General features: G+C 44.4%; 1 protein-coding gene across 2 annotated transcripts in view; it reads left to right on the top strand.

The window, feature by feature from the left end:
• Positions 1 to 8,293, top strand: part of SLC2A13 (solute carrier family 2 member 13) — a 169,355-nt gene extending 161,062 nt beyond the window's left edge. Inside the window, exons 8-11 of one of the 2 annotated variants that reach the window (XM_056341393.1) lie at positions 345 to 466; positions 600 to 752; positions 1,923 to 2,051; positions 7,497 to 8,293. In XM_056341393.1, coding sequence (XP_056197368.1) covers positions 345 to 466; positions 600 to 752; positions 1,923 to 2,051; positions 7,497 to 7,513 — 421 coding nt within the window. In that variant the 3' untranslated portion in view covers positions 7,514 to 8,293. Of the gene's footprint in view, positions 1 to 344; positions 467 to 599; positions 753 to 1,922 lie in introns of both variants that reach the window. The other variant, XM_056341392.1, reaches the window with a different exon arrangement.
• Positions 8,294 to 13,110: the final 4,817 nt, after the last annotated feature.

The following is a 13,110-nucleotide window of genomic DNA, read 5'->3' on the forward strand; positions in this document are numbered from 1 at the left end:
TTGCACTGTGTGATATTCATGTGAATGGCCATCTCATTGGCTTTGGTATGACCACTTGCGAGGTAAAGACTGGACATTTGAAGGAGATTTGTAGGTACAAGGCAAGCGTTTAAATTCAGGAATGTTCTGCTGGTTACTCTTCCTAAGACTGGGCTTAGGAAAAAGCACGTTTCTGAGTGTAGGACATAATTTCAAAGATCTTGATAAATTAACAGAGGTGATTTTTTTTCATATTAATTGTACATTTGGCAGCTTGTCGTGAGACATTACATGCCATGGTGATATTGAGATGTCACCCATTTCCCTGAATATTCTTTAATATGAAGGTTTTTGTTATTTTTCAGGTGTTCAAATGAAACAGTATTCAAAAAAGATGATCTGTTTTGGGCATACAATTTCTGCCCCACTCCATACTCTTGGACAGCACTTCTGGGCCTTATTTTATACTTGGTTTTCTTTGCACCTGGTAAGCAAACATTAGTTTTTGCATATAAATTAAAAAACTATAAAGGTAAAATGTCAGATAGTGAGACTACATGTTAAATTTACTCTTGAGTCCAGCTATTAAACTGAGATTGATCTTTTTTCCTAATTCTTAGGCATGGGTCCTATGCCCTGGACCGTCAATTCTGAAATTTACCCACTCTGGGCAAGGAGTACAGGAAACGCATGTTCCTCTGGAGTCAACTGGGTTTTCAATGTGCTCGTGTCACTGACATTTCTGCATACGGCTGAATATCTGACATACTACGGTAAGAAACAGTATGCGTCCACGTGTGCAGTACTACCATTGGCACATAGATTTTCTGCTGATATTGGGTCACTCAGTTGGTTTTGCTATGAAATGTCAACTGTGAATGCAGTGTTCTCAGCCCACCATGGTTTAGTGAGACTAGAGACCTGATATAATGTGCCTGGATCATAGTTTGGTCCAGCTTTCATAAGAAACATTTCTTTCTGTCCTTAACTGAGAACCTAGACACTTGATTAAATCAGGAAAGCTGGAAAAAAATCACCTTTGACTGAGTGAAATAGGCTGAATCCCACTTAAGGAGACGGCATTTGCATTTTTCCAGTTTATGGTGGCATCCAAGGCAAATATCAGATGGTCCTTGCAGAAATAGCTGTGTAAGATGCTACTGCCCCACTCCCAACTGTTAAGCCCTGTCTGCTGGAGTCTGCGGAGAGTTTGTCAGATTACTGCTTAGCCACTTGAGTACAAATCATTTAAATTGCATTAAGCTGCTAGGGACTTGATGCAATCTTCACATCATTAGTAGTACAGGGGCTTTCAGCTCCACTTGTCATTCCTTTGAGTCATCAGTCTAGAAACACATGGCAGGTAATTGCTTCTTGGCCCTTTGGTACCTTTTCTGCTCCCCTATATATGATGGGTCACAGGGGAAACGAGCTTTTCGCACTGCTAATTGTCTCTGCAGAGGACTTTTAAATAATAATTAGGTGTAAGAGTCACAAGCATGATTTTAATCCTGACTATTTCTTTTTTGCAAAAGTTTCTCATTTTGGGGGGTTGTTTTAGTATGCCTTTTGCTGTTAAGATAAACTAAGAAAGCTTTTGCCTTTCATATCTGGTTTTTGTGTGTGTGTGTGTGTGTATGCAATCATTTAATCACTGTTTATTTTAACAGCAGAATGACTTGCCCAGAAAGGATGTGTATTATTTTCCGTGTGAAATGAAATTGCTTTTGTTAATTTACTCTGTTGTGGAATGATGCAATAAAGTGGCCTTCTCCTGCACCCACAGCCCTGCAGCTCATTGTTTTAGCCATGCTGCTCCAGCCTTTGCTTTTACACACTCGGCTGGTATCTGCAGCCGGCTGTTTGTGCTGCTCCCTCTGCTTTGGAGCAGAGAAGGGATGGGAACTTCTGTAACCGACTGTGCATATTGTTCTACATTGCAGGAGCCTTCTTCCTCTACGCAGGGTTTGCTGCCTTGGGACTGGTTTTCATCTACGGCTGCCTTCCTGAGACTAAAGGGAAAAAACTAGAGGAAATTGAATCTTTGTTTGAAAACAGGCTATGTACATGTGGTACGTCAGATTCTGATGAAGGGAGGTATATCGAGTATATTCGGGTGAAGGGAAGTAATTACCATCTTTCTGACAATGACGCTTCTGATGTGGAATAATTTTCAGCTGCTGATGTATTTAATCATTTAAAGGCCTTCTGGGGGAAAAGCAGCTCTCTGATGACCTCACTGCCCTGCTTCTGGTCTGGTTCTCCTTTCTACTGTCTAGTTAAAAATGCCTTCATGTTCAAAAATGTTCCATTTGGGAGGAATTTCAATATGCCAGTGTTTTCTTGATAACTAAACGCAATGGCTTCCAAAAGAGATCGAATTCCACAATTATGTGAATTCACCAAGTGTGTGCAACACTGCACCGTCCTGAGGTATTTAGCAGGGTGCACTGTACCAGATGACTACAGAAGGCTATCCTAGATGGGCAGAGGTTGTCCTTATCTTCAATACTGATAAAAGGTAAAATAATAGAGTAACTTATCAGAAAGCAGCCAACATCTGTTGGTTCCCCATCCCGTAGCAGCCTAGGAAATAGCTCTGCTGTGCAATACAACGAATGATGAATGCATAAGGTGCTGTAACAGTAACCATTTAAACGATTAAACTGATTAGGAAAATACAAATATCTGCTATGCGTATGAGAGGGAACATTCCCCAAATTTACACGTCAGAGAATTTCCATTTTTATTTATTTGAGATAACAAGTAGAGAGCCATACTCACCTGAGTGGAGGTCCACTAGGGTGGCGTATGTCTATGTTACACCAGGTTATGTAGCCACTGCTGCTCTTGAGCACACACTACGTTCAGGAGTTGGCGTTTATGAGAGAAACTGCCAAAATTAACTACCTGACGACAGGAAAACAGAGCTAAGTATGTGGCCACATGTACAAATGAACTGGTATGAATTGCTAGGTACAACGACTTCAGTTAACTGGCTTCAGTTAGTTGGGAAAAAATATTATTTTTGTTTTCCTTTTTTGCATTTGAAAGTTTGGGTTCATGCCTAGTTTTGAACAGAAAATGTCATTATCTAAAAGAAAGAAGAGAGGTTTTGTGCTGCTAAATGCACAGTGGTCATCCCTCCTGCGCCTTTGGCTCACGAATAGTCTTACTGCCTTCGGTTTATCTTCGTATGTGCAGAGTAAATGAATCCCAGCACGTTTTTCCTTCAAATGCCCTTATGCAACCAGTGTCTTGCTGGATCTAAAGAGAAATATTAGCAATGGACAGAAGCCTGCATCTGATATTAATTGCCTTACTGAAGCATTACAAAATTGTCAAGAAAACGTCAGGCACAAAAATCAACTTTGGCTGCCTTTAGCATGGTAATGAAAATATGAATGGTATTTTATTCACCTGCCATGATTGCTTGCCTTGGTAAATTGAATTTTATGCCGCTACATAAAAATATTGGTTTTTTCCTTGCCCTGTTCGCACTGCTTTAAGTCTTCAGAGATAGGAGTTTGAAAGCATCAACAATTTAAATTCTTTTCTTTGAAACGTTTGCTTCATGAAAGAATGTGGAAAACCTCCTCTGCCTGTGGGCTTCTCCCCATTTATTTGGTAAAAATACATTTATTTTTCATCATGTAAAGATTAAAGAAGTTGTTGGGTTCATCAGCTTTTATAATTTGTTTTGTGGGCTTTTCTTGGGTTGAAAAATATTTTGAATGTAGGATTACTATTAAAACTGAGACTGGACATCTGTTACTAAATTATTTGTATTGGACAATGTGGGGTTTTGTTGTTGTAAAGAAGTCTGATATTAGGTTATCTGATCTTCTCGGGGGGAAGTTCTTGCTCTCCAATTATTGACCTTCAGCAATTGGGCGTATTTTGTGTTATCTTCTTTTTTACTTGATTAATTGAAGAAATATTTTGAAAAGAAAACATTTTAAAGCATCCTCCTGTGATGTGGCTGGGACTAAAAGGGGAAAACATAGCAGATAAAGGGAATTTCAAATGAATCATTGTAAAGAGTGGCTTGACCTTGAACATCTCCTTGTGCGGTGAGAGGGCTGGATTCTCACACTTTCCATCTTGCCTCCCCTTTAAGCGCACAATATTTTAAAGCTTGAAAATGCTTAGGTCTCCAGACCTATCTACGAGTGCACCCACCACGGGAAGTCTCCGTTAGGTTGTCACCTCTTTGAAACCTTCACTGAAGGTGCAGTACCTGATATGAGAAAAAGGGATGCTTGGCACAGATGAGAACAAAAAGTTTTGAGGACAAATTGGTTTCTTCCCAAAACCAAAAAATGTGTGCGTGAAGACCTTTATTCGGAACAGTTTTGTTACCCAGAACAGCATGTGAACGGGCGTGTAACGCCCAACTTGTGCTTATGTGGTTGATAGGTTTAAGAGAGAATTTACTGGTTTCTGAGAATAGGGACTTAGGGTTCTGATCTTCCCAAAAGCATAAGCCCACGCTCGCCATTCCACCTATGAACATTCCTTTCCTTGCTGTGTTTTGCTGGAGCAGGGTGCAAGCCAGGGCGGGTGTCCCTGCGCTGGCACAGTGTCAGCGCTGACCTCGCACTTCATTGCACTTGTATCCACAGGTCGAGGAAACCGCTGCATTTATTGGGCATAACCAAAGCAAAGTCACTGGAAAGATCGCTGTCACAATATCAGCCTCTTCTGTTTTGCAGGCAGTGCTGGGGCTTTTTAGCAGCAGAAGACCGCCTCTCTCTGTCAGCCTTGTTTCGTGGACGCTCTCAGAAGTGGCACTCAGTTGTGTGCAGCACTGGGCTTGTTTTCTCACACAGGATTGATCTTACTGAAAGCGGTTTTCTGAAGGTTTGCATCCTGACCCCTTTTTCTTGAGGCAAAATTGAGACGTACATTTTATTCATCGCCACAAGGGTGCAAAATATATCACCTTATTTGTTGTCACTCCCCCTTTCCCGCCTGCAGAGAGTTAGGTTTAAGCCTTCCTTTTAGGGTTGCTTTACACCAAGACAACATTCCACACCTTAGAAACAGTGAACCTAGTACCAAGCATCATGTGTAATAAAAATGAGATTAGATACTTGAAATTAATCTTAGTCAATTAGGTTTTTATTTTTAGAATCTGTGAACATTTATAGCGTATGAAGAAAATTAAATAAATGTTTCTATTTTGCAAAGATTTTTTATATTTGTGCATATTTTAAGTTTTAAGAGATTTTTGCTAAAGGTAGACTTAGTAACATTCCAGATAAAAGAATAAAAATACAGTGTAGCTGAATAATTTCTTATGACAGGATTTTAATTTATGAAGTAGCATAAATAGTATGTCTAAGCACAATATCGTTTTATTGAAAGTTTTCTGCAGAAGATGTGAAATTGTTTCTTCACAAGGACTGCACACTTCATTCAGGTATTCTGTGCATCAGGAACGCTAGAGTAATACTGCTGGTAGAGTTGGACATACTGATGATACACAACAATTTGAGATATTTTAATTCTTATTGATCTACTGACTACGTGTTGTGATCTAACAGCAAGTATAAAAGAAACAAGTCCTGATGCATTTTTAATCTTTTTAAATTTAATTCACAGTAAGTCACATACAGTAGTTTGTTTACCATGTTGAAATTAAAAAGTGTTGGGGGAGTTAAGATGATTTGCCACTTGTTTCTTCCCCTTATCACTTTGTTGATCAAAATGATCTTTTAATAAGAGAAGCAAATCTGTTTCGAAAATAGACATAGAAACACAGCAAGGCCCCAGGACTCATTTGGAGGGCTGAAGATGCTGGATCGCTCTCGTAGACGTTGCTACCTTGTGAGTTGCAGTGATAGCCCTGCCAGAAATTTTGGGACGAGAGAGGATACATCCCAAGGATCATCATTCCAACGCCGACTTATTTTTGCATGAGTTGGTAAATGCAGCACTTCACTAGTGTAGGATTTAGGGTTGGGGGGGGATTAGAAAGAAGGGATGCATCAAAATCCCCGCAAAGTCCTGTTTCAGTAGAGACAGGTGTCTTAGCCAAAAGCAGGAGTCTCTGACTGGTCTCCCAGGTGGGAGAAGGACGGTGGGACCAAGGGACTGCGCTTGGGCCTGTGGATGGGAGCAGGGCGCTGGGAGACTAAGGGGGAGGAAGCACATGAGTGCTCCTCTCCACACGGAGGTGAGAAGATGACAACAGAGTTTGCAAAGCCAGTACATTTTTTCCTTGGTGAAATCTCTTTTGCCCTTCTTAGTCGCTCGGGTTGAACACTGGGGAGAAGTTTTGACTTTCAGGGGCTGCTACAGGCCCTGAGCAAGGGTCTTTCTGTCGGACATGAGCGTGCTGGGTGGAGTCCCACAGACATGCAGTGGGCTAACAAAAGATAGACCCTGTACTTCTCAGCTTTATACCCAACTTTCTCCTTCTCAGCATCAACACTTTTCTAACATGGTCTTCTTGAAATTTTACTCGTACTTGCATAAGAGGCTTTGTCAGCTGAACATCAATATGCGAGAAAGAGGCAGAGTCTTCAGAGCGTAGAGATATCTTGGAGTAGAAATCAAGGCAGAAGAGAGTTCTGCAAAGCACTTTAAAGAGTAAAATATTTGTGCACTTTTTTTCTGAGAGTCAAGGTAACCAAACCATTCCTCTGCATTGGGAAGAAAATCGAGCTTTGTGTACCAGGCCAGAAGCAGATAATGTCACAATATGTGCTTTATGGCAAAATGTGTTTTTTATCGCGGGTAACATTTACAGCTTACATGTAGCTGCTGCCTATAAAGTGACTCAATCATTCTCTGGATTTTAACAAGTCACATTTTTGTGCAAGAATCTTAGTGGTTTTCTATCAATCTTCATCACCTTGTGTACAGTACAGTTAAACATAATCCACAAAGTGGTCTAGGTTGTGGCAGTGTTACAAATGTCAGCACAGTAAAATCTAGGTGACCATTGTTGTTCGTGATACTGGGGTTAAAACTCCTTAAAGGCAACTATATAGAGATTTTAAAAGTCTGAAAAAAATGGCAGTTCTTATCTATTTTGTGTATGTTTTCATATAGAGAAGGAGTTTTTTATGTGCCAATAACCATCACTGTAGTGTTTTGTAAATGGGTGTTAGTAGTGTTCCAGAGTTCTGTATATGAGAATATCCTTCAGCCACAATGACCTGTTAGTGTGAACCGGCGGCATGTTTTGAATCTTACTCGCACTTCTCATCGGAGGTGCTCACTCATTGGCTTCAGTAGAGCTCACTCACACCAGGGGAAGTCTGGCCAGCACCAGGCTTCAGGAATACAGATTTCATCTAAGTCCTGCTTTTTCACATTGTCCCTAGACAGTATGTTCCATGTGAATGATCTGGCACGTGTAATTATAAAGCTTCGACTCCGGTTCAGTTACACTCCTCAATTCTGTTGACATACGGTTTGTCAAAATTTGGTTTGGCCTTTCATTGCATTCATATAAATAATGGGCGCACTGATTAATTATGAATATTGTCCACCTATTTTTAAAGGAAACATCAGTTTCTGAAGTGTTAAAGGCAAAGTTTTCTTGCTGCCTTAAACATTACATAGACTTTGGAGAGAACTAAATGTATGACCATCATCGTGACTTCTGCAGGAGAAATTTCATGGATCCTTAGCAGGTGTGAAGCGAGATGGTTTCGTGGTGCTGGGATGCTGCGTTACACCACAGACCTTGCCTAGTGCATGCCTGTTGTCTGTTCGATTTTAAGTGTTCGAGTAGTCCCCATGAAATCAATAGGATTATTCATATGCTTGATATTCTCCATGTGCTCAGTGTCCTGCTGGTCCAGGGCATCGCTGGGAAGTGGCATGAGTCACATCTCCACTTTCCATCATGAATCTCACACCTCTACAAAACCGTTAACTGGATCTTTCTGTGACGAATTCTATGTAGAATATGTGATACGTCAATGGAGACAGAATTGATAGTAATAATTCCATGTTGAATAACAACGTGGACATGGTGCCATCAGGCATACTGTGGTCCCTGGGTGTGTGTCACGGTATTCAGTACAAAACAGGTTTTGGCAAAACTAATTGTTGAGTTGTCCAAGTTATTTCTTAACCATGTCAAACATGTGCCATTTCCTTTTGCAACCAGTCAAGCCTATAACGTATGAAAGTGTTGTACATTTTCTGAAACTTAAGTGATGTAAAATTATTTAATTGACTTCTGTTCTGATTGCTTTAATGAAGTTTGGTCTTTACATAAATATCTTCAAAGAATTGTCAGTGCCAGAAATGTAAATGAACAAAATAAAAGGTGAGATACTTAATTACAGAATCTTTCTCAAGGTCTCCTTTGTTTGGGTGTTTGGGTTGCCTTTTAGAGTTGCAAAATTGCACTGCTCAGCAAAATGAGCTAAAATAACCCAGAAGCTTGCCTGAAATAAGCGAAGGGTAATAACTGAATATGGTCTTAATACGATACATTTCAAACCACAGAGCATTTCTGTGATGATGGCGCACGGGGTAGGTGTCCCTTCCTTCCTGAAGGATTTGTTTGAAGAGCTCAATGCAGTAATGTGGAGCTGCCAGCTGTACCAATTGTCCCCCCATTGGTTTCCAGTGTCCCCTGCCCAAACACAGTCTAATTTTGTGACAGCAGTTTATACTGTCAGACTTGATTATCGACTGGCAAAAGGCAGAAGTTGCTGTTTTCTAACGGGGAAATGTCCTAACTCTTTGTGTTTTATTAAGGAAATTGCTTAAAACAATTTGATGATTGACAGAGAGCAGTGTGACTGTGGCTGTGCCATGCTGGGGGCTGCCCTGGCTGTGCTCCCCAGCGCGGCAGAGGAATCGCGTCCGCTACACCGAGTGGAAATGGGTCCTGTTACCTCCGCCTGCTGCAGGTACCGTGTGATCTGTTGTAGGGCCTTGCAAGATCCAGAATTGCCTCTGACAGAGCTGTAGCCTTTCGGTCCGGGATGCAGCTTGATCCCAGGCAGCAGCAGCGTAGCTGATGGGGAGATGCTGGCAGTGGGAGGTTGCTCAGCAAACCTGTGTCTGTGATGGCGCTTATCTCCGGGAGGGGAGAGGGGAAGCTTATCGTTGTGCGCTGAAGGTTATGTTTTCAGGTTTCTGGCTGATAGTGCTTCTAAAGGTGTTGGGTGGCTGCAGTTCAGATTACTTGTCACTAAAACCACACGGCAGTTTTGTGGGATAATGAAAAGCTGGTGGCTCTGCTGTGAAACATTCCTTTTTTTTGCCTTCTCTCATGTCCTTCAGCTCCAGCTACTATCACAAACCAACTACTGACGGATTGATTTCTGCCAAACAGATTCTGCCATCTGCAGAACTGAACTGAGGCAGTAGCTTGCTCCCACATCTTCATGAGCATTTTCAAGATCAGATCCCCCAGGCGTCAAGGCTGGGTGGTTCTGCATCCAAACCAAAACCATCCGTACAGTGCTGTGTGGCCTTCGCTTCCTGCGTGGCACAAAGCGCTTGTTTTCAAGGCTGCTATGGTTTGTAGGAATTAAGTGGGGAAGTTAAAAGTAAGCTTAAAAAAAAGGTCCTTTTCTCTGATCTCGGTGGTCCCCTGTTGGGTTGCGCTGGGCTGGCTGAAGAAACCTGTCGGGGATCATCCCCTGAGCTGGCGTCCTTCTAGCCACCCCCTACACACACAGAGCTCCTCTTGAGCTCTTCAGAGCTCTTCAGCTGCTGCTTGACCCAAAATGAATGGCATCTCAGCCCTCCTCCTGATGGAGAGATTAATGCATTCAACCAGTCAAGCAGCCAGCTGAAATCCATGGGGGAATAGCCATGCGCATTTACTGGTCTTGTCGAAGGCTGTTCATTAGCTGATCTCCAGGGCAGGTTTTCCCTCACTTGTTTAATATATGTGCCCTACCTGGTACCGTGTGTGTGTATAATTAATTGAGAAGCTCTGCATAGAGCTGAAATTTGGAAAGCTTTTGCCTTTTGAGAGTTAACTGCAGAGCTACCAGAAATAACTTTCTGCATCTTGATTTTGATAGAACAAAAAGGCAACAATCCAGTCTGAGACCTCTGGAGGGAGGTGGGGGTTTTGTTTGGCTAGATGGTTTTATAGAAGATCTTTGGGTCTGGGTTTCAGCAGGATGCAAGGATCCATCTGTTTTTCAGACAAGTGCTGCCTTAGCTAGCACACTCTGATTTTTGGTACTGTCATATCCCACAAAAGCTCTAATAGAATCCATAATGCCGAAAAGAAAAGCCAAGTGTCTTATATGGAGCTGTAAGCTGTGTATTATATGAAGGAAGAAAGAGGAGCCTGCATCCAAAATGACCTGCCCGTGGTCTTATAAGGCAGCGACACCATCACCTCACAGGGATGGGCTTAGGTACAATTTATTTCAAGTAGAAAAGGGACTAGGGAAATGGAAAACTTCCAAGCAAGCCCTACTTTGTGGATTATTCTTCAGATCATGTTAAGTACATAGATCCGTACAAGGACGCAGGAGTTGTGCATGGTGTAAGGAGAGTAGAAGCTGCAGCACACTGGTTCTGGGGAGCACGTCCCTTGGTGGGGCGCAGGTGTGAGAAGGAAAAATTAAGCCCCTCACCTCTTTCAGCAAAGTGGTTGGAAAAACAGTTTATGCACTTGCTTAAATTTCATCAAAGGTGGTGAAAGGGGGATGGAGATGTGGGGAAGGCCCGTGCCTGAAGGAGCAGTGAGGGGTTTGGAGCCCATCAGGAAGTTGGTTGGAGATGCACAAGCAGTTTGAGGGCAGAGTGGGCTGCATTAGCCAAACTTCCTAATGAAGGTGATGTGTGGAACTGAGCTTGGATCAGGTTGCCGAGGAAACGGGTAGAAGGAGCAAGGAGTGAATCCCTAGGAGGGGCTGGAGGAAGCAATCCGGGCATGAGGTATGGAGGACATCTAGAGAGGCAAGAGCGTGGGGACATGGTGCCTCTGCCACACCACCACATGATAACATGGGACAGTGTCGAGCTGTCCTGGCTAGAGGGAAGGAAAGACAGATGATGGGCACTGGGCTGAGGGTGCAACAGCTTCCGTGTGAACACCTCAGCATGGATTGCCACACCTCAGCGAGTCAGGACACAGTGTTGCTTTCCAGAGCCGGACCCTCTGGGCCAACTGGGCACTGAGAAGACAGATAGGATGTGTCACCCTGTGAACCAGCAAGGCTTGAGGGCAGGAGAACAGGTGCTGGGCACTGTCACCCTCTGGTAGATAACTGCATTGGAGTCCTTTAGTGCCTGTATTTGCTCCCTGTGGTGCCACATCTATGCAGAAATCGGTTTTCCTTTTGATTTTTTTGACAAGCAGATCAAATGGTCTAGATCTCTCTCTGTAAAGCGGTTTTACTTTTCAGGATCTCAGATATTCATAGGCTTGTTCTTCAATTATTATTATTTTTTTTACATTTCTTGGGCACTGCACTGCAAGTTTGTTCACTGCTTAATCTATTAAGACCACAGAGACAGAGAGAGGATTTCCCCCAGTCACTGTGTACAGCTTCCTGTCCCTGGCTGCATTTGCCAGTTTGTGCAGTGACAAGGCGTGGAGGCAGGGCGAGCCCTCGGCACCGCGCTGAGTCCCACTCTGCTGACACATCCTGCCCTTCTTCTTAACAGGGTGCCCTCACGCTTGAGGACATTGCGGTGCATTTTGGAGACCCAGTTGCTGATCATTTGCTTGTGGTCTCTGTCAGTGTTGCTCCTCACCATCTCCCTGATTTTGTGTTCCCCGCATAGTTCATCATTACTCCCAGACCCCTGCTGAAAGGGTCCTCTAGTCTCCCGAGGAAGAGGTCCCCACCAGGAGCCCCACGCAAAGACCTTCCCCAGCTGCTGCCGTGGCCGTGGGTACCCTGAGGGAGGAGAACAGTGAAGCTCCTGGAGCATGAGAGGGGACAGCAGCACCCCAGCACTGTGACACAGGCTCCCAGCATGCCCAGAAACCCCAGTGAGGGGCATGGACTGGGCTGGTCGAGACTCCACCAGGCAAAACTTGAAGGGTGGGTGCTGAGCAGGCAACCATAGCATAGCTGGCTGCGTTTGTTTTAGTCCTGTTCTCCAAAATTGTGGGGGGGTCTGTATTACAATGCTCAGGGCCTGTGCTGCCCCACCTAACCTGTCTTAGACATGTCTCTGGTCCCCTTGGATAGTGCTGTGGCATTTGCAGCCTTGCCACCCCCAGAGCTTTTCTTCCCTCTCAGAGCATTTCCACAGCTGAGGCTGGTGAGACCTCACGTCCCCAGCCAGCTGCCGCCAGATCTCACGTTCAGATTGTCCATCTGAAGCCTTCACTCGGTGTCATTTAGCATCGCTGTAGTTGTGGAAGGGGGAGGTTGTCGGCAGTCACGTAACATGCCATCCTGCGAACGCCAGAGGACTTCTCCGTCCCCAAAGTGGCAGTCGTGGCCTGCAGTGGATGGCCTGGTCACCGCTGGGAAGTGGTGCTTTGGAGTAAGCTTGGCTGTGAGAGTGGTGGTGTTTAATCTTCCCGTGGCATGACAGCATCAAACCCTGACTGATCCTGAGGAGCTTCTTCGTTTTGTCCAGGATGTCTCATACAACAGCATGCCCTGTTACTGGACTGTCACAAGATGTGACTGCAGTCAGAGCCAGTCTCTGACGTTACGTGGCTTCCTCCACTCTCTCCCTGGTGTTCAGGGTACCCACAGCCCCCAGCTTGGCTGGGGGGCAGAGGGGGAGGTGGCTGCCCCACACAGCATTGGAGCTAAACTGGTGTCCCTGCCACTCTCTCACGGACTGCTAAAAATGATGGAAAAAAATCAAGAGCAAGCAAAGTATTTGTTAGCTGGGTAGCTTTTACATTATCTCTACACATCAGATTTCATTGTGGTGGGTGGGATGCATAGGGAGACCCTGAGGGCACTGGGACCCCCTCCGGGTCCCTGGTGGGAGGACAGTGGGGGCCCGTTGTTAGCCAGCCCTGAGGCGTTGCTGCAGGGCTGCCACAGGCAAGGCCCTGCGGCTGTGGCACTTGGGGTATGAGCTGTGCTGGGGTGAAGCACTGCTGCTTTTCATTGCTGCAGGGAAATGCGGGTGAGTGGAGGCAGGGCAGGCAGGAGCGGTGCTTGGAGGAGGTGGGGGCAGAGCAGGGCAGCAGCACCCAGCCTCGTT

The sequence above is a fragment of the Falco biarmicus genome, chromosome 5, assembly GCF_023638135.1.
Source record: "Falco biarmicus isolate bFalBia1 chromosome 5, bFalBia1.pri, whole genome shotgun sequence".
Classification (NCBI taxonomy): domain Eukaryota; kingdom Metazoa; phylum Chordata; class Aves; order Falconiformes; family Falconidae; genus Falco; species Falco biarmicus.